The sequence below is a fragment of the Cololabis saira genome, chromosome 7 (genome assembly GCF_033807715.1).
Source record: "Cololabis saira isolate AMF1-May2022 chromosome 7, fColSai1.1, whole genome shotgun sequence".
Lineage (NCBI taxonomy): Eukaryota > Metazoa > Chordata > Actinopteri > Beloniformes > Belonidae > Cololabis > Cololabis saira.
The window spans coordinates 3,090,633-3,115,498 of NC_084593.1; the positions used below are offsets into that span (position 1 = coordinate 3,090,633).

Genomic DNA, 24,866 nt, shown 5'->3' on the forward strand with positions numbered 1-24,866 from the left:
ACACACACACGTACTGTACACACACCTCAGAATCTCAACAAAAAGCACAATTAATCACGGGAACCTACATCTCCGCTGGAGCGTGAACGCCGGCACCAGAAGTTAATATTTCTAGATGAGGTCTGAAGACTCGAGACGGGGTCACCTTCTTTAGACGAGCTCTGCGAGGAGGAGCCGGATGTGTAAAATCGAATAAATGTCTACCTAATAAGTCTGATTGATAATAAGTCCAGACGCCAATGCAACTGTTCCTGCCCTCAAAAGATGTGAGTAAATTTCCCGTCAGATAGAGACGTTGCATCAGAAATCTGCAGGGCTGCAGTCAGTACTGGAGTTGTGGGGGGATGAGGGGGGACGGCATCCCCCCCTGAAATAAAAACGGTCCAAATCATCCCCCCCTGAAATAAAAACGGTCCAAATCATCCCCCCTGAAATAAAAATGGTCCAAATCATCCCCCCCTGAAATAAAAACGGTCCAAATCATCCCCCCTGAAATAAAAACGGTCCAAATCATCCCCCCCTGAAATAAAAACGGTCCAAATCATCCCCCCTGAAATAAAAACGGTCCAAATCATCCCCCCCTGAAATAAAAACGGTCCAAATCATCCCCCCTGAAATAAAAACGGTCCAAATCATCCCCCCCTGAAATAAAAACGGTCCAAATCATCCCCCCTGATATAAAAACGGTCCAAATCATCCCCCCCTGAAATAAAAACGGTCCAAATCATCCCCCCTGAAATAAAAACGGTCCAAATCATCCCCCCTGAAATAAAAACGGTCCAAATCATCCCCCCTGAAATAAAAACGGTCCAAATCATCCCCCCTGAAATAAAAACGGTCCAAATCACCCCCCCCTGAAATAAAAACGGTCCAAATCATCCCCCCTGTAAAACTGCCATCCCCCCTTTCCATCCCTTATGTCATTTCATCAATGAATGTGGTTTTACTGCTATTTCAACATTTAGAGTCATCACCAGAAAAATAACACCAGGAAAATAACTTATTTGACAATTTTCACCTGTTTCAAGTCGGTTTTCACTTGAAATAAGTAGAAAAATCTGCCAAGATTTATCTTCTCATTACAAGCAAAAAAATCTTGTTCCACTGGCAGATTTTCCGACTTATTTCAAGTGAAAATCTACTTGAAACAGGTGAAAATTGTTGTGAGGAACGATGTAAAGTGTGACGTTAGAATATAAAACAGGTAAAATACAAGAAAATATTGAAGGTGGCCAAACTAATTGTAAACACAGGTCGCACTCATAACGCTGCAAAAACTCAGTCTTACCAGGAATATTTGTCTTATTTTTAGTTAAAATTTTTAGTCAAAAAATCTCATTTACACTTAAAACAAGAGTCTCACCAGATAAATAACTTATTTGACAATTTTCACCTGTTTCAAGTAAATTTTCACTTTTTTCCAGTGATGAATCTTGTTTTAAGTGTAATGAGATTTTTTTTTTACTAAAATGAGACATTTTAACTAGAAATAAGACAAATATTCTTGTTAAGATTTAGAGTTTTTGCAGTGTGGTGACGTTTCTGTTGCATAATGTGACGTTCTGAAGCCTAAATGTCCGTTTCCCTCCGTTTACAAGCAAATGTTAAGACGGAGTTTTTGCAAATCTCCACTTTGGTCGGATTTTTCAGAAATTATGGTTTTTGGAGACTTTGAGCTTCGTTTTCGTGTAAACGAACGGCCAAAACGCATGAAAACACCACCGTTTTTGCTACGTGTAAATGGGGCCTAACATCGATTTCTGCCTTGCCATTTTACTCATTTTTTTGATAAGTTCAGAAAAGTGTTTTTTATTGTTGTGTTTTGATGTATTTGATGTAAGCCCAGTGGATATTTAAAGCTTACAGAAGGCTGCATTTAACTGCTGCTATGTCATTCCTGCAGTATTTCTGCAGCTGTTTTGGTCACTGCTATTATTTGTAATATATTATATTATTTGTAATCAGCACAAATAATCTGTTCCCATATGATCAAATCCACCATCCCCCCTGATTCTTTTTACAACTCGAGTACTGGGTGCAGTGCTCGGTGACGAGCCCGGAGCTTCCCCTGCACGACACAAAAGGCATGCACGATATTATCTTGACGTGCCTCACTATTGCATCAGCACGTGTGTGTGCTGAGCTGCAGCAGAACCTTCCTGGCTCCACGGACACGTCATTGATGTTCCTGTAATGTAATCAACCTGCCGGGCAGGCTGCCGCCGCGCCGCTGCCGCGTCCAGATCACCGACAAGGCTTTTATTTCACATTACGAGCCTCCCTCGTTGCCAGTGCCGCTGGAAAGCGTAGATTATATATTGCAATGCTGCTTTTTGCTTATCAAAGGGCAGGGCGTGCACTGAGGCGCCGTCGTTGTTTATCCGAGCCCAGAAAGGGACGCAAAGATTAAACGGAAATCTGGGTGATGTTTGGCTTCCCCCGTCTGCGAAGAGGGAAATTAAAACAGAGGCAGATGGGCAGCCACGCACAGAGAGATGCAAAGCCTCTTTCTTCCTCTTTTGTCTCTTGATATGCGAGGGGGAAAGAGGCAATGGATTCTGACTTCTTCAACCATCAGCTGTCGGAACCACCTACCATGTCGAGTCAGGGCCGTAAAAGAAGCAGATGAAACATCACTGGTTCAGTGAGACTTAACAAGCAGAGGAGTAAACTGGCATCCCTAAGTAAATGTCACACATGGGGCTGAACATTTAGTAAAACGGCTTCGTACTCAGCTACAGGTCACACGACGTATCAGAAAGAGCCAGATTTGCATCGCTGACGGAACAATAACTAGAGGACGTACCGCCTTGTAGAGCTTATCAAAGGTGGGACGAGTCGCATTAAAGTTATGAGTTCCTCTACGTAATGCTCCTCTACGGTTCCTCTACGGATGTCTTTTTCAAATCAATCTTCAAATCCCATCTCTGTTCAAACTGGCCTTCTCACTTTAATTTCCTCCTCTAGGCTACTGCTGATTTCTGCTGTAATTTCTGATTTTATTGCATTAATATACTTTTTTTTTTTCTCTTTTAATCGATGTCTGTGTGCACTGTAAAGGTGCCTTAAATTAAATGTATTATTAAAATAACAACGGCTAGAATAGCTGCAGAACTGGAAATTAACCACCAGGGTCCCGGCACAGTACATCCAAGTGATCGCCGTCGTGGCGCTCAAAACCCAGAGACTGTTGGGGGGGGGGGGGGGGGGGGGCTGATAAGAGGGAGGGGCCGAGGAAGTCGTTGAGTTGAGGGAGTTGTGTTTTATCAGTAAATGTATGTGAAACGATGAGTCCGTGAACTCCGCCCAGAGCTGCTCTCAGCCAATGTCCTTTATGTTATCAGGCGGCTCGGTACAGTTCTGAAAACAGGTCCACAGATGTTCCTGAGAGAGGGGGAGGGTTAGTGGGGGCAGAGCACCTTGTTTACATTCCACCAGAGAGATTGTGACCAGAGCCATCGGCCAAAAAACGCCCTGTCAAGGCCAGATTATAGAATCAACCATTATATTGCAAAAACAGGCAGCCTCAGTAATTTTCCTTCTGCCTTCAGTCTCTGATTCATCAATGGCGACTCCAAACAGACGAATTTGTGATCAATTCCCGCCAAGCCGAGCTTCCAACTTCTCCAGGGTGTTATCCATCTTGCCAATGAGCTCAAAGACCGCCGCCATCCTGCGATTCTGTTCGAGAATCGCATCCAGCTTACGGCTTTGCTCCCCCAACGTTAAAGTCTGAGCGTTGATCGCTTTGCTTGACCCTTCAGCCACGTCCGGCAGCTCTGAAAGAGCCAAAACAGCTGTCGACGACTTACGCGTTTGTCGGTATACCAGGAATCCCCCAACTCCAATTAGAAGAAATCCTGATATCATAAATCCAATTATGAAGCATCTTCAACGTCCTGGACAGACAGAATCTGGAGGCACAAAGGCTTCCAGTATTTGTAGGAATCCATTGTGTATCCAAAAAAAAATGTCCCATCGGCACTCGACATGTCGAATCGGCGTTGGCCGTCGGTCAAACAGCTCACTCTGTGATTGGCTGTTCAGGTAGCGTGGAACTGAACAGGGAAAAGCCGAGCAAAATTTTTGAAATGGTTGGCTTCATTCATCTCCAGCTCTCGACACAGGTTCGGGTAAGCTCCTTGAGCCTGTCGCTGTTGTATCCATGATTTCACCCATGTAGTGCGGTCTCTTCTTATTTTCGGCTGAGAGCGGGCGACGTCGGGTTGGTGTGTCCTCGGCTTAAAGCTGCAAAGGGGATAGTGCAAAACAAGAGGCATCAATAGAAATAATGATAATACAGTAATAATATCAGAGAGGACATGCAAAGAGGAATTGGGACACCACTACCCTCACGGGAACTCGCAAAATTTAGGGGTAGTGCTGAAAAGTAGGACTAGGGGGGGACTGGGCCTTACTGACTCCAGTGAGCAGATCGTCTTCAGCGTCTCCTCGTGTGTTTCCTCCCAACAGGTCAGCATTTGCTTGGAGTGCAACAGCAGCAAACTCCGGGGGCTGAAGCGCAAGTGGATCCGCTGCTCAGCACAAGCCACCGTCCTCCACCTCAAGAAGTTCATCGCCAAAAAGCTCAACCTGACATCGTTCAACGAGGTACAGGCCGCTGCGCAGCCACCATGGTTTTAGTGTAAACTCAACCTGACATCGTTCAACGAGGTACCGGCCGCCCCCGCTCCCCACCGCACGGCTTTAGTGTAAACTCAGACTCTGAGGGAAATCCTTCCAGAGGAAATGTTTGCCACTACAGTTTTGTCTGCGTTAAAAACCTCAGAGCTCAGACAGATTTCCCTAAGCTAAATGTGTCGGCCTTTTATCCACCGCCTTCGCTAAAGAGAGAGGAAGATTGGAGGTTTTTAACCCTGGTACTGTCTTTGGGTCAAAATGACCTAATTCTCCTGTTCCTTCCTTCCTTCCTTCCTTCCTTCCTTCCTTCCTTCCTTCCTTCCTTCCTTCCTTCCTTCCTTCCTTCCTTCCTTCCTTCCTTCCTTCCTTCCTTCCTTCCTTCCTTCCTTCCTTCCTCTTTTCTCCATTCCTTCCTTCTTTACTCCTTTCCTTCCTTCTTTCCTTCCTTCTTTTCTCCCCTCGTACTTTCCTTCCTTCCTTCTTTCCTTCCTTCCTTCCTTCCTCCCTTCTTTCCTCCCTTCCTTCCTTCTTTTCTCCCTTCCTTCCTTCCTTCCTTCCTTTTCTCCCTTCCTTCCTTCCTTCCTTCCTTCCTTCCTTCCTTCTTTCCTTCCTTCCTTTTCTCCCTTCCTTCCTTCTTTTCTCCCTTCCTTCCTTCTTTCCTTCCTTTTCTCCCTTCCTCCCTTCTTTCCTCCCTTCCTTCCTTCTTTCCTTCCTTCCTTTTCTCCATTCCTTCCTTCTTTTCTCCCTTCCTTCCTTCTTTTCTCCCTTCTTTCCTCCCTTCCTTCCTTCTTTGCTTCCTTCCTTTTCTCCCTTCCTTCCTTCTTTTCTCCCTTCCTTCCTTCTTTCCTTCCTTCCTTTTCTCCCTTCCTTCCTTCCTTCCTTCCTCCATTCCTTCCTTCCTTCTTTCCTTCCTTCCTTCTTTTCTCCCCTCGTACATTCTTTCCTTCCTTCCTTCCTTCCTTCCTTCCTCCCTCCCTTCCTTCCTTCCTTCCTTCCTTCCTTCCTTCCTTCCTTCCTTCCTTCCTTCCTTCCTTCCTTCCTTCCTTCCTTCCTTCCTTCCTTCCTTCCTTCTTTCCTTCCTTCCTTCCTTGAAGGGTTAAACGCTGTGACTCGTGACAGCACAAGTGACTGACTGTTCAGAGAAAACGTTTTACACAAAGAGTAACTTTGTGGATTAATTAATCACTATAATATATATAATGGGTTAGTAATTCCCGTTATCTTAATTCCCGTATTTACAGAAAAGTGCACGTTTATTTCCAGACTGAACCGGTATCAGTTCTGAACAAATCTCCTGTGAAGTCGTTGGACAAGTTTACTTAATTTCGTGAAGTCAGTTTGTTTGTTTTGTTGTCGTTTCCTGCTCTGACTCAGAAAGGCCTTTTGGGTTTTTGTTATTTTCCATGAAATCCAGCCCTTATGATCTAATTTAGCCGTTTATTGTCAGAGCAGAGTGTGGGTGGGCCGACGTTTGACAGATGCATTTTTAGCTGAACAACCATCATCCTTGTCGTCTATTTTATTTTTTATTTTTTGGCTGCCACACAGTGAGTGGGACGGCTCCATCGTATCATCGGCCTCCGTCACTCGCAGCTCTGGCGAGGCGGCCGCTCTCTCCCCGCCAGCTATTGTTGTTTTACTCACGATGAGAGGAAGTCGTGGAAACGGCTCTCCTTTCAGCGCGGAGCTTTTTACAACACGAGAACAACACGCCGCTCAGTCAGTGCTCGTGTTTGCATCGTGGTCGTGTCACCCGTCTCTGCAGGAAGTTTAACCCACAATAACTCAAATAACCAAACTCGGCTGAGCTGATTTTAACCCGTGTGCTGTTTTTGGGTCAAGGGAGGAGGAAAAGATGGAATGAAGGAAAGAAGGAAGAAAGGAGAAAAGAAGGAAGGAAGTAGGAAAGGGAGTAAGGAAGGGAGAAAAGAAGGAAGGAAGGAAAGATGGAAGGAAGGGAGAAAGGAGGAAAGGGAGTAAGGAAGGGAGAAAAGAAGGAAGGAAGGAAAGATGGAAGGAAGGGAGAAAGGAGGAAAGAAGGAAGGGAGAAAAGATGGAAGGAAGGGAGAAAGGAGGAAAGAAGGAAGGAAGTAGGAAAGGGAATAAGGAAGGGAGAAAAGATGGAAGGAAGGAGAGAAGGAAGCAAGGAAGAAAGGAGAAAAGAAGGAAGGAAGTAGGAAAGGGAGTAAGGAAAAGAGAAAAGATGGAAGGAAGGAAGGAGAAAAGAAGGAAGGAAGTAGGAAAGGGAATAAGGAAGGGAGAAAAGATGGAAGGAAGGGAGAAAAAGAAAGAAAAAAGGGAGGAAGGAATGGAGAAAAGGAAAGAAAGAAGGAAGGAAAAGCAAAGAAGGTAATAAAGGAACAAATGACGGAAGGGAGGTAGGAAGAAAAAGGAGTAAAGGAGGGTAAAAAAAGAGGGAAGGAAGAAGGAAGGAGAGAGCAGGAGGAAAGAAGGATAGAAGAAAGTAAAGACAGCACAAGGGTTAATTCAAGTATTAAAGGGTTCAAATTATTACACTGCAAAAACCAAAAAATCTAAAAATATCATTATACCCAGGGGGCAAAACCTCATTTTTTGGGAAAACAGACATGGAGCGTTGTAAAAGGTTTGACACCAGAAATGATATCTAGGACCTTCAAGGATCACAACCTGGGTGGACAACCCGGTCAACTAGCTGCTGGAAAGCTACAGCGAGCCAAAAACCCTCTTTTTGGGACATTTTCCAGGCGAAATTATGTATCTGCAAATATTTAGGTACTACAATGGCATTAATAGTCATAGAACTATAAAATTTGGCAGAGAGTATGTTGACACATAGGGGAAGACAGGGAAATAATATTCTGGGCCTTGCTGCAACTCTATTTTAAGATATCACTCTCAACATCCCAAAAAAGACAAAAAAAAGTACTGCTCGCCTAACAAATTCTCATGAAAATCAATATTTTTCAGTACTTTATGGAGAATATCTATGCCTAACATGTATATAGAAAACTTCCTTAATTCATAAGCTTTCATTTGAGTCCAAGATGGCCTTTCTATCTCGAAGGCTGCACTAGCTGTGGCCAAATGTCTGCTCTATATCCCAAATCGAGAATTGTACTGAAACTGAATTTCCAATCAGTGTTCCACGAGATGAGATCAAGTGCTATTTCTTCTTCTATCATTTGAATAACATCCTATATTGATACTTAGATATTGATGATAATAAGAAACAAAATTCCTGTCAGCAAAACATTTATTTTCATTTGGATGTTCATAAATTGAATACAAAATAGCCATTTTCGTGGCCAGAATTAGATTGTGATTTTAAAAAAAGAAAAGAAAAAAAAGTAACCTGACATAATACATGTCCAAATTACAGCAGGTATAACAGGTTTTAGTATCAGTGTCTAGTTTTCTGATTCACTGCTGCTGCCACTGAACTCCAATGTGACTGTGTTTAATCTGTTGCATCTGGTTGTCAGTCCCTGGCAACGGCACCCTATGTAGCATGGAACTCCCTTCTTTGCACAGGAACAGTTCTTCTGGCAACCTTTGACACATCCACATGAGATTGTCTTGTTCATTGACACAGGCCAGGCTGGCTTTGTAGAAGAGATGGGAACTGCTTTTCCATTATCCATAGACCATCCAAATTCTGTGCACAAGGGAATTTTTGGCTTGGATATGTGTGCACTCTTATCAATGAGTGTTGCTAGAGCAGCCCTTTTCAGGTGCAGGAGAAATGCTTCTTCTGTTGGGGGTAGTAGCTTTAAGAGTGTTGATCTGTTGTTCAGGAACTTATATGCTCTCAGTTTGCCCAGATCTGAATCTTCAAAATGATCGGCTGTATACACAGCTATGGTGAGGTCCCGTGCCTGATTAAGGACGTCATCTGTTCTGGCATCGGTTGGGTTCTCACCAAATTCTTCCAGTGCCGGTATGTCCAGAATCATGCTTCTCTTAAACCACGCCTTCTTTCCACTGAAATATGGGTAACTAGTTGTATCTCTGCCACTCAGACTGTGGACAAAGGGCATTGCACAACACTGTGAAGGTCCCAGTGCCACAATCATTTTATGGATAGGCAAGTATGCATTTTGGGCTGTTCTCACCCACAGCTCTGCTAGATCACTAAGATGCGTTGCACCATAGTACAGGCACATGACAATGATGTCAGTGTCATTTGCATGTATGACAACTCTGTCAACTCCTTCATTCTGGACACTGTAGAGGGTGTGGAGTATGATCCTGGTGTCAGCCTCCTGCTGTGTAGACTCCAGAGCAGGAACATGCATAACAGACCCTCCTGTCAGCACTACACTCTTGGTCTCTTCTTTGAAACCACCACCCAGGTAGAGATGAGTTGGGCCAAGAACAGGTTCCAGTTGCTCATTCTCAGACCATTTGTCACAGAGGAAGCTCAGAAGATTTGCTTTGTTAGCTGAGACTGCAAAAAACTCCTTTGGGTCTGGAGCTGTGAACTGCTCACTGACTTCATACACTTTGGCTGGTTTTGATCGGGCATATCTCTTTTCCTGCTCAGCTGATTTAAGGCTGGGTCCACTGTACCTGTCACAACAGAAGTGTATGATCTGAGTGCCAGCAGGCACATCATTCAGCAGCAAGTTTTTGTATCGCTCAGCAATAGTTCCAAATAGTTCACCTTTTTGAAAAGACCAGTGTCTTATGGCACACATAGCATCAACTACTACTGCTGTCTTTTTGCCATCTTGAAGCAGATTAGGGATGCTGTTCACTTTGGTCTCCTCTTTCAGAATCTTTACTAGGCTTGCCTTGGTACCAGTTCTCATACTCCCATCCTCCTGGAAGAGGGATGGGAGAAAGTCACTGCACTCGTGGTTGCCGATGAAGTCCACAATGTTAAGCTCTCCGCCACTGGCAATGATCTGTGTCATGCGCAGAAGGGCAGTAACTTCATTGCTCTTGCCAGATGCAAATATTTTACCCCCAGACTTCTTGGATTTTGTGTTTTGTGTGTGGAAGGTGTTAAGCTTCACAATACTTGTCTTTTTCTGATCACTGGACAGTGACTCTGACAGAGCCCTCAAACCAAGTGCTTTCACATTTGTCAGGTTGTCCTTGACTGTGGAATCTGCACATTGTCCAGTTGATATGTTGATCAGGCAGATTCATGGTGTGGGCTGGAGGTGCAACATAGACTTGAGCTCTGCAGAGATAGCTGCAGTGAGTGGTTTTGTGTAAAGCCATTTCATCCGGGCAGCAGGGTTGAGTGTATTGCCATCTAAACCGCTTGCCTCCTTGGCATCTGCATTATATGTCTGCTCCAGAAGCATGTCAGGGGAGACCCCATTATGACTGCCATCTGCTCTCCTCCCAACAAATGCACCTGCCATCAGCGCTTCATGTACCTCTGGAGCTGTTTCAGGTAGTTTCTTCATCTCAGCCAAATACAAAGGCAAAGATTGCTGTCCATATTTATAGTGGCCTGCTGCAGTGAGGTAAGGCAGCATTTGTACTGATTCACAGAGATGTCCAACCCAGTGACCTTCCCGTTGGTAGTAAATGAACCTGTGAAGAATGTCTGACATCTCCAGGAAGATTGACCAGAAAACAGATGTTGGTTGTTCACTAAGTGATTCCTGAAAAAGCAACATCTGCTCCTGTAGAACTGATAACTGTGGATGTGACATCTGGATGGTCTCTAACTTCTGAGTGGCAGTAGCATCTTTTTCAAACAACCTCTTCACAACAGTTTCGACCTGTGATTTCCAGTGTTCTGTTTCTCTGTCTGCTGCCCATATCTCAAATGCTTCCCAGTACAGACGCCACATAGCCTCACTGAGGATCCTGAAGGCATGCAGTGTTTGATAATAGATCTAATCTTTCAAAATGTTAGCTAACAGTAGCAACTGCTAGCTAGCTTACAATTCTTTCAATTGCTGAAACATCAGAACAACTAAAGTTAGCATAGAGGCAAACAAATATTCTCCTTCTGTAAATTATATTAAAGTTATTCTATGCAACTTCTGAGAGCTAGCAAGATTTGAAAGTGGCGCCTCCTCTAAGCCCCGGCACCCCCGCCCCCACCCACGAGCGCTCTGTCCAAAGCCACGCCCCCACAAACACGAACGCGCATTATTAAACATTTTGGACAGCACATTTACAGCAAAACTACCCCATGTCTCATTCACCTGTAAGCGAGGCCGGTTTTAGGGGGGGCAGGGGGGGGCTGTGCCCACCCAAACGTGCATCCTGCCCACCGGCGTCTCCATCCTGGCTAGTGCCGGTGCACAGCAGCGCTGCGGTGCCGTGCAGGCTCTAGAGCCACGGCTACAGCGTACCCTACGGTGTACCCTACGGCGTACCCTACGGTGTACCTTACGGCGTAGGCTACGGCGTACCCTACGGCGTAGCTGTGGCAACAGAGCCTGCACGGCACCGCAGCGCTCCGCCAGCCGCACCGGCGCTCTCCGCTCTCGCCGTGATGGAGACGCCTACATCCCCACGGACCCCAATACAGCTTCCGAGCCGGAGCCGCTGCAGCTCTTCACGGCTGCGGCTGTTCACGTGTTCCGGCGGGCTGCTGCTGGGCAGAGAGTCCTGCAGCAGCAGCCCGGACGGCTAACGGCTCTGCTCCCCGCTCTCACACACACAATGGGACCGACCCGCTCTGGAAATAACTACTGGGGGTCCGTGGGAGAGGGGAGGGAGGGGGTTACACTGGGACACTGTGAGCCCAGGAGGACCCGTGGGAAGTGGACACGGGGGGCTGGAAGCCAGTGCGCGCATGGGACAGGGCGGGGGGGGCTTGGTTTAAAATGAAGGCATCTGATTTGTTCTTTCCCTTCCTGGACCTGGACCAATCCGTTTCATTCGGACCGAATGGGCAGGGCTTAGAGGTGCCTCTTTCAAAATTCTTGCTAGCTCTTCCACATCAGGGAGAATACCTTTAATGTAAATTCTTCAATATTTTATAAATAAATAATATTTAAAGTATATTTACCTATTTTGAACAGCAAGCAATTCAGAAAACCACAGAGACCAGAATGAGTCTGATTATGCCAGTTGATCAGTTCAGATCATGATCAGTTTTTCACAATAGGAGTTGCATTGTTTGGAGCCACCCTGTAGCTTTCCCGTAGCTAGTAGAAAGGCCATCTTGGACTTAAATGAAAGCTTATGAATTAAGGAAGTTTTCTATATACATGCTAAGCATAGATATTCTCCATAAAGTACTGAAAAATATTGATTTTCATGAGAATTTGTTAGGCGAGCAGTACTTTTTTTTGTCTTTTTTGAGATGTTGAGAGTGATATCTTAAAATAGAGTTGCAGCAAGGCCCAGAATATTATTTCCCTGTCTTCCCCTATGTGTCAACATACTCTCTGCCAAATTTTATAGTTCTATGACTATTAATGCCATTGTAGTACCTAAATATTTGCAGATACATAATTTCGCCAGGAAAATGTCCCAAAAAGAGGGTTTTTGGCTCGCTTTAGCTTTCCAGCAGCTAGTTGACCGGGTTGTCCACCCAGGTTGTGATCCTTGAAGGTCCTAGATATCATTTCTGGTGTCAAACCTTTTACAACGCTCCATGTCTGTTTTTCTGCTTGGCCCCCTGGGTATTACACTTAAAACAAGAATCATTACCAGAAAAATAACTTGTTATTTAACAATTTTCACCTGTTTCAAGTAAATTTTCACTTGAAATAAGTAGAAAAATCTGCCAGTGGAACAAGATTTATCTTCTTATTACAAGCAAAAAATGGCAGATTGGCAGATTTTTCTACTTATTTTAAGTGAAAATCTACTTGAAACAGGTGAAAATTGGTGTTTTTTCCAGTGATGAGTCTTGTTTTAAGTGTAATGAGATTTTTTGACTAAAAATGAGGCATTTTAACTAGAAATAGGACAAATATTCTTGTTAAGATTTTGAGTTTTTGCAGTGTACAGTGTTGCAAACGTTTGCAGGCTTTTAAAGGTAGGGTAAGGCATTTCTGGATCTCCTCACATTTGTTGACATTTGAAGCAAAGCTCCTGAATCAAGTGAGTCCTCTTGATCACTGACGTGGGGATTTTGATTTATTAATCACTTCTACGACTTTGATATTAGATGACCCCAGAGATTTATTCTTTTCTCCCTCAGCATGAAAAGCCAGCGTCATTTCAATGTCCTTTCATCTCTTTTCCCAAATTTGTCACTTTCCTGTCACTTTTCGACCTATTCTATGTCGAAAGGACGACATTTATCTTATGAGGTCACAGACCGAGCAGCTCTCAGACTCTTATGGCTGACGCAGGCTCCGTTTGTCCCGCCGCTGCTCCGACGCAGCCCGGGAACCCGGCGTTCCCCGGATCATTAACTCTGCAGGAGGTGCAGGTCGGTGTCCTGCCCGTCTCACATCACGTTCTGTTCAGTAATCTCTGTTTCCCTGTGTCTCTTCACAGCTGGACATTTTATGCAATGAAGAAATCTTGGGAAAGGACCACACTTTGAAATTTGTTGTTGTGACGAGATGGAGATTTAAGGTAATTGAGGTTTATCATTCTGCACAAACATCCAAGTCCTGAAACATAAAAAATTAGGGCTGTCAAAGGTAACGCGTTAATAACGCGTAAGTTCTGGCGGTCGACGGCACAGTAGCCTGAGGAAAAGTCTGGTTGCCTGAAGGATGGAGAAGGAAAAGGGACTTTTGAACGGCTAGTTCACTTTCAAAAAGATGCAGATGGTTCGCTGGACAAGACTAAAGTTATTTGCATGTACCGTCGATTTGAAATTAATTAGCAGGCTAATAAATTCATCCTATACACCTGAAGACCTAGAAAATGGGGGAAAACCCTCTTCTAATTTAGAAAATGTCAATTTGACCACACGGCAACACAAATGCAATCTGGATTTATCGCAGACGGTAATATGAAAAGTGACAGACCAATCTTCTACAAGATGTACGTGACGTAAACACTCAATATCAGTTGATCTTGTCATTCTTATTGTAATTATGGGTCATTTATTGTTAAGAGTAGATAAAAACACATCTTTTTAAGCTCTTACGGCCACCAGAGTACAACAGCACTTTTCGTTAAATTCAGATTTGAATGGCCTGAGATGCAGATGTCAGATATCAGGTATCCTGCTGGAGTGTAGCACCCTATAATGGAATAATATCACCCTGTAATGTCATAATTTCACCCTATAATGTCATAATTTCACCCTATAATGTAATAATTTCACCCTATAATGTAATAATTTCACCCTATAATGTAATAATTTCACCCTACAATGTAATAATTTCACCCTACAATGTAATAATTTCACCCTATAATGTAATAATTTCACCCTACAATGTAATAATTTCACACTATAATGTAATAATTTCACACTATAATTAATAATTTCACCATATAATGTAATAATTTCACCCTACAATGTAATAATTTCACCCTATAATGTAATAATTTCACCCTACAATGTAATAATTTCACCCTATAATGTAATAATTTCACCCTACAATGTAATAATTTCACCCTATAATGTAATAATTTCACCCTATAATGTAATAATTTCACCATATAATGTAATAATTTCACCATACAATGTAATAATTTCACCCTATAATGTAATAATTTCACACTATAATGTAATAATTTCACACTATAATGTAATAATTTCACCATATAATGTAATAATTTCACCCTATAATGTAATAATTTCACCCTATAATGTAATAATTTCACCCTATAATGTAATTATTTCCTATAATGTAATAATTTCACCCTATAATATAATAATTTCCTGAAAATGTAATAACATTTTCACTTAACTCAATCGAAAATGTAATAAAACCCAATAATGTAATAACTTGACCAATAATGTAATAAAATATCCTGACGGATATTGTAATAACATTTTTACCGATAATGTAATACCTTATTACAATATTGGGAATTTATTAAATTTTCAGGTGGGTCTTTTTTTCTTCCAAAACTGATAATGTAATATTTGACAAATAATGTAATATATATGTTCATTTTCAGTCCAGAGTTCTACATTTTGTGTTTTAAGAATCTAAGAATGTTTTATACGCTGGATTTGAAACACCAGAATGACTATTGGGTTAAATTACAGACTTTGAGTAGCATGTAATAAATTCCCAATAATGTAATAAGGTATTACATTATTGGTAAAAATGTTATTACAATATCAGTCAGGATATTTTATTACATTATTGGTGAAGTTATTACATTATTGGATTTTATTACATTTTCGATTGAGTTAAGGGCAAGTTTTATTACATTTTCAGGAAATTATTACATTATAGGAAATTACTACATCATAGGAAATTATTACATTATAGGAGATTATTACATTATAGGGTGGAAATTATTACATTATAGGGTGAAATTATTACATTATAGGGTGCTACGTGGACCCCAGGGTAGATGGACTTACTTCAACATTAAATTAAGTGTGCAGCTTAATTATAATTAATTATAATAATTATCATCCAGCTCCAAGCGGCTGATTTTTCTGTTTTTGTTTTTCTTCCAGAAATCTCCGCTCCTGCTTCATTACAGACCCAAGATGGACCTGCTGTAGCTACAACGGACACAATGGTTGTTTTATTATTATTTTTATTATTATTATTATTATAATAATTATCATTTTGTTGGCCCAGCGGCCACGGACTGTGCCGAACAATTTCTTTTTTTTTTTTTTTTTCTTTTTTTTTTTTTTAATTTATGCAAAGACGATCAACACCAAGCAAACGATAAACGTCAACAAAAGCCAGCAAACCCCACATCTCTCAAAAACGACAAACTGGCCGCCTCCAGCACACGAACTGCAACACTGGCGTGTTTTTCTAGGAACTGAAACAACCTGTTTTCTTTTTTTTCCCTTTTTCTTTTGTCCGCTACATCCTACATATGTGAACAAAAAAAAAGAAAAAGAAGAAAAAAAAAACAAATGGAAAGAAAGCATATATTTATACTTTTGTACAGAAGAGACACATGAACCAAGACACTACTGGTGCTCTGTTTACACGCAAACAAGATGTCGAGTCATGTGACCGTCTTTTTCAGCTTCACGCTAACGTCGTCCCACGACGACGACGGACGCAGAAGACGAAGGTAATTTTTCTTTTTTAAATATATATATAAAGAAGCGTCTTTTCACAAAAACACTCGACTTGTCTCCGGAGCACATAAAGTATATGGAAAAGTTATATAACAGGCATCATTTTAAAGCTGTTAATCAATTGTCCTTTTTGTTTTTTTTTCTTTTCCACTTCTTCATTGTGTCTAATTTGCTATTGGATTCTTGATGATTGTCAATTGTGAATAGGCAATTTTTTTTGTGTTTGTAATTTATGTTCTATATACCAATATTGTACATAAAATGTCATTACAGAGAGATTGAAGAGAGACTTTAGACTGTTAAAAAAAAAAGAGTGGATCCCTGAAGTGCTATCTATATGTTGGGCGATTAGAGTCCGCAGGTAATAAATTAGGATTTTTAAAAAGACAGACTCCCTATTGGTATTGAAATATATAAAAGCATCTTTATGTGGTCTGGAAAAGACACAAAGCAACTTTATCAAATCAGCCTGCATTTCTGTTTGAGCTGGTGGAGGTTTTGGTTCAAGACACGCGCTCCTTGTAGCTCCCATAATGTAATAAATTCCTATAATGTAATAAATTACACCCTATAATGTAATAAATTCCTATAATGTAATAATTTACACCCTAAATGTAATAATTTCCCCCTATAATATAATAATTTCCTATAATGTAATAATTTCCTGAAAAACGCCTGGAAATTTAATAAAATTTGCACTTAACTCAATCGAAAATGTAATAAAACCCAATAATGTAGTAACTTCACCAATAATGTAATAAAATATCCTGACTGATATTGTAATAACATTTTTACCAATAATTTAATACCTTATTACATTATTGGGAATTTATTACATGCTACTCAAAGTCTGCAATTTAACCCAATAGTCATTCTGGTGTTTCAAATCCAGCGTATAAAACATTCTTAGATACTTAAAACACAAAATGTAGAACTCTGGACTGAAAATGAACATATATATTACATTATTTGTCAAGTATTACATTATCAGTTTTGGAGAAAAAAAAGGACCCACCTGAAAATGTAATAAATTCCCACTAATGCAATAAGGTATTAAATTATCGGTAAAAATTTTATTACAATATCCGTCAGGATTTTTTATTACATTATTGGATTTTATTACATTTTCGATTGAGTTAAATGCAAATTTTATTACATTTTCAGGCGTTATTACATTTATAGGAAATTATTACATTATAGGAAGTTATTACATTATAGGGTGAAATTATTACATTATAGGGTGAAATTATTACATTATAGGAAATTATTAAATTATAGGGTGAAATTATTACATTATAGGGTGAAATTCTTACATTATAGGATGAAATTATGACATTAAAGGGGGAAATTATTACATTATAAGGTGAAATTATGACATTATAGGGTGCTACGCTCCTCATCGCATCCGTCACGTTTGGAGAATGTTGGCTTCACTTTTATTTCTTTTCAACAACTTCTCGTCCATAAATGCCTGTAAGATGTAAAAGAAAGTTGATGACATGAATTGATTTGTACCGAACAAACACACAGAGAGAAATTCCCCGCACCGAGCAGTCCTTTGTTTCCTTCGGTTCCTTGGTTTCCTTGGTTTCCTTGGTTTCCTTGGTTTCCTTGGTTTCCTTGGTTTCCTTGGTTTCCTTGGTTGTCTTGGTTTCCTTGGTTTCCTTGGTTTCCTTGGTTTCCTTCACTTCCGTCCTCCGGCTCCTGCCGCCTGTTTGAAACTGCGGGAGGTTTTTTAGGCGCTGTCGCGACCGCACGCTTCCTTTAGCTCCATCTGTGGGAACTTTTACTGCAAAACTACCAAAGCTGACGTCGGAAGAACATTTTGTAAAAAAAGATAAAATAGAAATACGATAAAAACAGTGATGAATACCAGTCTGACCGTCGCAGCAGCTCTCATGTGTCGTGAGATTAGAGGAGCCGGCCGGAGCTAAAACCACCTCAGATCTAGTTATCAGATGGTCGGGAGGGTCCGCTCTCTCCACGGGAGGCGCTTTTTTTCACGAAGAACAGAGTGTCTGCAGCAAAATGGCAGCAATTCTCCGAGCTTAAATTAATACACTGCAAAAACTCAGAAAACAAGAATATTTGTCTTATTTCTAGTTAAAATGTCTCATTATTAGTCAACAGTTAAATGCAGCCTTCTGTAAGCTTTAAATATCCACTGGGCTTACATCAAATACATCAAAACACAACAATAAAAAACACTTTTCTGAACTTATCAATATGACTCTGTCCTTCACAGGATAAGTAACATGGATCACTGCAAAAACTCACAATCTTAACAAGAATATTTACCCTTTTACCAGGAATATTTGTCTTATTTCTAGTTAAAATGTCTCATTTTAGTAAAAAAAATCTCATTACACTTAAAACAAAACTCATCACTGGAAAAAACAACAATTTCCACCTGTTTCAAGTAGATTTTCACTTGAAATAAGTATAAAATCTGCAAATCTGCCATTTTTTTCTTGTAATAAGAAGATAAATCTTGTTCCACTGGCAGATTTTTCTACTAATTTCAAGTGAAAATTTACTGGAAACAGGTGAAAATTGTCAAATAAGTTATTTTTCTGGTAATGACTCTTGTTTTAAGTGTAATGAGATTTTTTGACTAAAAATGAGACATTTTAACTAGAAATAAGACAAATATTCCTGGTAAGATTTTGAGTTTTTGCAGTGTAAAAACTTTCAACTTGGAGCAGCAGCACACAAAAACTTTTGTTCACGTTCAGATATCATTTCTTTTGAAGGAAAAATGTCTTACCTTTAGGAAGTGCAAATCTCATTACACTTAAAACAAGAGTCATTACCAGAAAAATAACTTATTTGACAATTTTCACCTGTTTCAAGTAAATTTTCATTTGAAATAAGTAGAAAAATCTGCCAGTGGAACAAGATTTATCTTCTTATTACAAGCAAAAAAAATCTTGTTCCACTGGCAGATTTTTCTACTTATTTCAAGTGAAAATCTACTTGAAACAGGTGAAAATTGTTGTTTTTTCCAGTGATGAGTCTTGTTTTAAGTGTAATTAGATTTTTTTTTTTTTTTACTAAAAATAAGACATTTTAACTAGAAATAAGACAAATATTCTTGTTAAGATTTTGAGTTTTTGCAGTGAACTTTCACTGCAAACGTCATAAATTCCAACAGAAAGTTACCTCCGTTCATCTGGAGCGACAGCAATTTTTGAATCTCGTTTAAGACGCTTAAGAATAGCATTTTATTTTGACGTTTAAAAGCACCAACATGAATTGCCATTTTGCTGCAAACACGTATTCTGTTCCACCTCATAACTGCTTTGATTCTGTTTTTATTCTCCATGAAAAATGTGCGCTCCAAACCATCGACTGGAAAACTTGAGGTGGCTTTAAATCTGGAAAGTTCCTTTTTTAAAAGTGCAAGCAGAACACGAATGTGCTGCGTTTCTGGGGCGAGCGTCGGCTCCGTCTCACTGCCAGCTGAAAAACATCTGCACAGTATTGGTGAACATTTCTAACAAGCAGTATGTCCTTTTGCAGAAAATCCACTTTCAGTATCAACTTTGGAAAACATGCATTTACAGCTCTTTTGTTTAGTTTTTTGGGAAATGACATTAATTCAGGTTTCTCACAGAGACTGAGACTTGTTTTTTTCTTTTTCCTGAACATTTTGATAAAGAAATTGAGAATAAAACGGCCGCTCTTTGGCCGTTCGGTGCTTATTACGTGTGTGTTTCTAATCTCAGCAAAGGCTGTTCTTAACTGTGACACGGCGACACAAACGCTCCGTCAAACAGCGAATGTCTTAACGCTGAAGTGTCTCCAGCACAGCCGGATCCCTGGACGCATCACACGTCAGACCTCGCAGTATTTACCTCGCTGACTCGTCCCGTCTGTCGTTCAGTGACCGTTTCCCCCTTTTTTCCACGGATAAACGTCCGTCTGCCCGTCCACACGCCGGGTTTCCTTCACCGTCTCAACAAGTCTGGAGGAAACAGAAACAGAAACACGACGACCGGAGTGTTTGTGTTTTAATGATGTCCGAACTCATGGGTCTCTACAAAACCAACTACATCTTTTGTGGGAATTTTCAAGTCTTAAGTTCGTTGTTTTTGGTTTTTCTATGCTGTTTTTTAGTTTTTCATCATTTAGAAGTTCAGGACTGTCTCAGAAAATTTGAATATTGTGATAAAGTTCTTTATTTTCTGTAATGCAATTTAAAAAAAAAAAAAAAAAAAAAAAAATTACATTCTAGATTCATTACAAATCAACTGAAATATTGCAAGCCTTTTATTATTTTAATATTGCTGATCATGGTTTACAGCTTAAGATTAAGATTCCCAGAATATTCTAATTTTTTGTGGTAGGATATTTAAGTCGAGTTTCTCGACATTTCGACTTTATTCACGAAACTGACTTTTTTCTCGACATTTCGACTTTTTTCTCGACATTTCGACTTTTTTCACGAAATTGACTTTTTTCTCGACATTTCGACTTTTTTCTCGACATTTCGACTTTTTTCACGAAATTGACTTTTTTCTCGACATTTTGACTTTTTTCTCGACATTTCGACTTTTTTCTCGACATTACGACTTTATTCACGAAATTGACTTTTTTCTCGACATTTCGACTTTTTTCTCGACATTTCGACTTGTATCTCGAAATTTTGACTTTTTTCTCGACATTTCGACTTTATTCACGAAACTGACTTTTTTCTCGACATTTCGACTTTTTTCTCGACATTTCGACTTTTTTCACGAAATTGACTTTTTTCTCGACATTTCGACTTTTTTCTCGACATTTCGCTTTTTTTCGCGACATTTTGACTTCTTTCTCGACATTTTGACTTTTTTCTCGACATTTCGACTTTATTCACGAAATTGACTTTTTTCTCGACATTTCGACTTTTTTCTCGACATTTCGACTTTTTTCTCGACATTTCAACTTGTTTCTCAACATTTCGACTTTTTTCTTAAGCTGTAAACCATGATCAGCAATATTAAAATAATAAAAGGCTTGCAATATTTCAGTTGATTTGTAATGAATTCAGAATGTATGACATTTTTGTAATTGCATTACAGAAAATCACAATATTCAAATTTTCTGAGACAGTCCTGTAGAAGAAAAAAGGATAAAAAAAATCCGAACACGTGCTTGAAACTCTGATCTGCATCGAGAGTTTCGGCAGCAAACGCCTTCCTCCTCTCCGGCTTCTGCTCATGTGCAGTTTTTAAACACTGAACATTGTGACTGAGTTGTTTATATGAAATATTTTCAGAGATGAAGCTGTTAAAAGCATTTTAAAACCAAAAACGACGAGCCCGGCCGCCTCTTTTGTTCAGGAAAGAGTGTTTTTAATGTTTGTATCTGGTGAAAACCCCTGCAAATGCGATGTCATGTATCTGGTGTCTGAAGGTTATTGTGCACGTCATTTCATGCAAACTCAACCTGGTGCATTTCCTCTCTGAGACGAGTGAAGCTGCTGATTTTCATCCTGCATGTGTTTTCCAGTCCGGTTTTAAACCTTCACCCCCTCCTGGTTTTGTGTTGGACGTTCAGCCGACACGGTGCTGCTGCGATTACGAGGATAACCTGCAAGAGCAAACATAAAAACTCACATTTCTGCACCGAGGAACGCTGGCCGGACCGCTCTGTTGTTTAAGAGACTGGCATCAAATCTGAGCTCAAATCTTGGTTCCTTAGACGAGTCGGGGCAGAAGTTTCCTGGTTTTAAAGCAGCTCGTCGTCTGCAGACGATCTGAAGTCGCCTGCGTCGAATCGCTTGTCGTGGAAGATTAGTGCGTCTAGGCCGGGGGTCGGCAACCCGCGGCTCTTTAGCGCCGCCCTAGTGGCTCCTGGAGCTTCTTCAAAAATGTTTGACCTTTTTTTTCCCTTTTTTTTTCTCTTTTTTCTTCCTTTTTCCTTTCCTTTTTTAATCTCAACATTTCGACTTTTTTCTCAACATTTTGACTTTTTTCTCAAGATTGTACTTCAACATTAATCTTGACATTTTGACTTTTTTCTCGAAATTTTGACCTTTTTCTCAATATTTCGACTTTTTTCTCGACATTTTGACTTTTTTTTTTCGACATTTCGACTTTTTTGTCAACATTTCAACTTTTTTCTCGAAATTTTGACTTTTTTCTCGACATTTTGATTTTTTTCTCGACATTTCGACTTTTTTCTCGAAGTGCATAATGAAAAAAAAAAAATCTTCCCCCAGTTCTAACTAATATAGAAACATGCAGCATGTGCTGCCTTCATTTCTAAGGCTGATACAAGACTTTTCATTTTTTGCAGCTCCAGAGATATAACATTTTGTGTTGCCGACCCCTGGTCTAGACAAACATTTCTTTCTGTCGCATCAGCTTGAAAGTAAAGAGGTAAAAGCTTGAAAGTAAAGAGGTAAAAGCTTGAAAGTAAAGAGGTAAAAGCTTGAAAGTAAAGAGGTAAAAGCTTGGTTGTCTTCCAAACATCGTACCGGCCGGTGAGCTCTTAGCGGAAGTGGCCGTGGCGAACACTGTAAAAACTCCAAATCTTACCAGGAATATCTGCCTTATTTCTAGTTAAAATGTCTCATTTTTAGTCAAAATATCTCATTACACTTAAAACAAGAGTAATTACCAGAAAAATAACTTATTTGACAATTTTCACCTGTTTCAAGTAAATTTTCACTTGAAATAAGTAGAAAAATCTGCCAGTGGAACAAGATTTATCTTCTCATTACAAGCAAAAAAATCTTGTTCCACTGGCAGATTTTTCTACTTATTTCAAGTGAAAATCTACTTGAAAGTGGTTAAAAAGTTTTTTCCAGGGATGAGTCTTGTTTTAAATGTAATGAGATATTTTTGACTAAAGATTAGACATTTTAACTAGAAATAAGACAAATATAAGTGCGTACGGGAGTTGGAACGCAGCCAGTTTGTTACAACTTGACTTTCACGGCGAACAAACGCGCGTAAACACATTTAAACAGTTTCAGACGAACAAAATTGTAACATTGAAAGACGTACGTGATCGGCCGGGACAGGATGAGGCCGCGCTCGGATGTGGCGTCTGCTGCCGGTTACTATGGTTACCATGGTGCTAACAAACCCTCGTTTCAAACTCCAGACGGCTCTGAGACGGAGCAGCGGGAACTTCAGGGGCGTCAGTCGGGTATGAAGGTACGGCAGCACCACACCTCGGCTTCAGGGGTTACATGTAAATGATTTTAAAATACATTTATGGAATTACTCTGTGTCTCTTTGTATTGATTATTCTATTACTTTATGCATATAGAATAACTACAAATGCAAATCAGAAACATGATCGATTTCACTAGTTATTTTACACTGCAAAAACTCATCTTAACAAGAATATTTGTCTTATTTCTAGTTAAAATGTCTAATTTTTAGTAAAAAAAAATCTCATTACATTTAAGACGAGACTCAAAAACAACAATTTTCACCTGTTTCAAGTAGATTTTCACTTGAAATAAGTAGAAAAATCTGCCAGTGGAACAGGATTTTTTTGCTTGTAGTGGGGAAAATTGGCAGATTTTTCTACTTATTTCAAGTAAAAACTGACTTGAAAAAGTTGAATATGGTCAAATAACAAGTTATTTTTCTGTTAATTTTAAGTGTAATGAGATTTTGTAATGAGAAAATTGGAACTTTTTCAAATGCAGTCTCGATCACTGCAAAACTTCAAAATCTTACCAGGAATATTTGTCTCATTTCTAGTTAAAATGTCTCATTTTTATTCAAAAAATCTCATTACACTTAAAACAAGAATCATCACTGGAAAAAACAACAATTTTCACCTGTTTCAAGTAAATTTTCACTTGAAATAAGTAGAAAAATCTGCCAGTGGAACAATATTTATCTTCTCATTACAAGCAAAAAAATCTTGTTCCACTGGCAGATTTTTCTACTTATTTTAAATGAAAATCTACTTGAAACAGGTGAAAATTGTTGTTTTTGAGTCTTGTCTTGAATGTAATGAGATTTTTTCACTAAAAATGAGACATTTTAACTAGAAATAAGACAAATATTCCTGGTAAGATTTTGATTTTTTGCAGTGAGCGAGACTTCTGTGATGAGCATTTTCTGGACGTGTTTATTGATACTCTAGTTCAGTTCTGTGACTCGTAACCTTGCCGTACCTTAGCTTGGACTGAATTGACGCCCCTGACCTTCCTCCCGTCACTTCCTGGTTTCACCGTACGGATCCTAACCCTACAGATCTGCCGGCTCTGCAGATAAATACGGTGCTCCCCCCTCTTGTTTATCGATCCGTTGGCTTTGCCCGTTTGCTAAAACTCGCTGTGGGAAGCAAAGCGAGAGGAATGTTGAGCGAGTCGTAGCAGAGTAAGTGGTGAGACGCCGGCGTGCATTCGCACCAATTTCATGCCTCAAATAGAAATCACACTCTTTTTTTGTTGAGATATTTGCACCTCCGACAGGTTGAGACTTGTTTCAATCTCCAACAGATGATTGGATCTGTGACACTTAGAAACCAGGACTCCGACGGAGCCGCTGCATCTTCATCTGTTCGCTTTTTCAAACCGACACCAGCAAAGAGACGTCAGTCCTGCCGAGCTTTAACAGCCGAGCTGAGAGGTTTACGGGTCTCGGAGCAGCCGAGAGGCTGACGGGTCAGCAGGCCGGGCCGAGGCCAGAACGCTCAGCTCCTTCTTCTTGGGCGTCATTTTTCAGCCTCGCCCAGTAAAAGGCGCATACAGGACTGTCTCAGAAAATTAGAATATTGTGATAAAGTTCTTTATTTTCTGTAATGCAGTTACAAAAACAAAAATGTCATACATTCTGGATTCATTACAAATCAACTGAAATATTGTAAGCCTTTTATTATTTTAATATTGCTGATCATGGCTTACAGTTTAAGATTAAGATTCCCAGAATATTCTAATTTTTTGAGATAGGATATTTGAGTTTTCTTAAGCTAGAAATGTAATCAAAACGCATTTTTATGCAGAAACTAACTCAAAATATAGATTTTATTCACTAAAAAATTTGAAATGTCCGCCATGTTTTTTTGTTCGATTCAGTCTGTAAAAGATGACGTAGAGTTTCTCGACATTTCGACTTTTTTCTCGACATTTCGACTTTTTTCTCGACATTTCGACTTTTTTCTCGACATT

General features: G+C 40.0%; 2 protein-coding genes across 2 annotated transcripts in view; one reads left to right on the forward strand and one right to left on the reverse strand.

Annotated features, from left to right (window-relative positions):
- The window catches only part of LOC133446727 (polycomb group RING finger protein 3), a 175,209-nt gene extending 159,986 nt beyond the window's left edge, over positions 1-15,223 (forward strand). Inside the window, exons 8-10 of the mRNA XM_061724742.1 lie at positions 4,474-4,611; positions 13,054-13,134; positions 15,155-15,223. Of these exons, the coding sequence (XP_061580726.1) occupies positions 4,474-4,611; positions 13,054-13,134; positions 15,155-15,202 (267 nt within the window). The 3' untranslated portion in view covers positions 15,203-15,223. The remainder of the gene's footprint in view (positions 1-4,473; positions 4,612-13,053; positions 13,135-15,154) is intronic.
- The window catches only part of slc49a3 (solute carrier family 49 member 3), a 382,878-nt gene that overhangs the window by 212,455 nt on the left and 145,557 nt on the right, over positions 1-24,866 (reverse strand). The gene's annotated exons all lie outside the window — the stretch shown is intronic.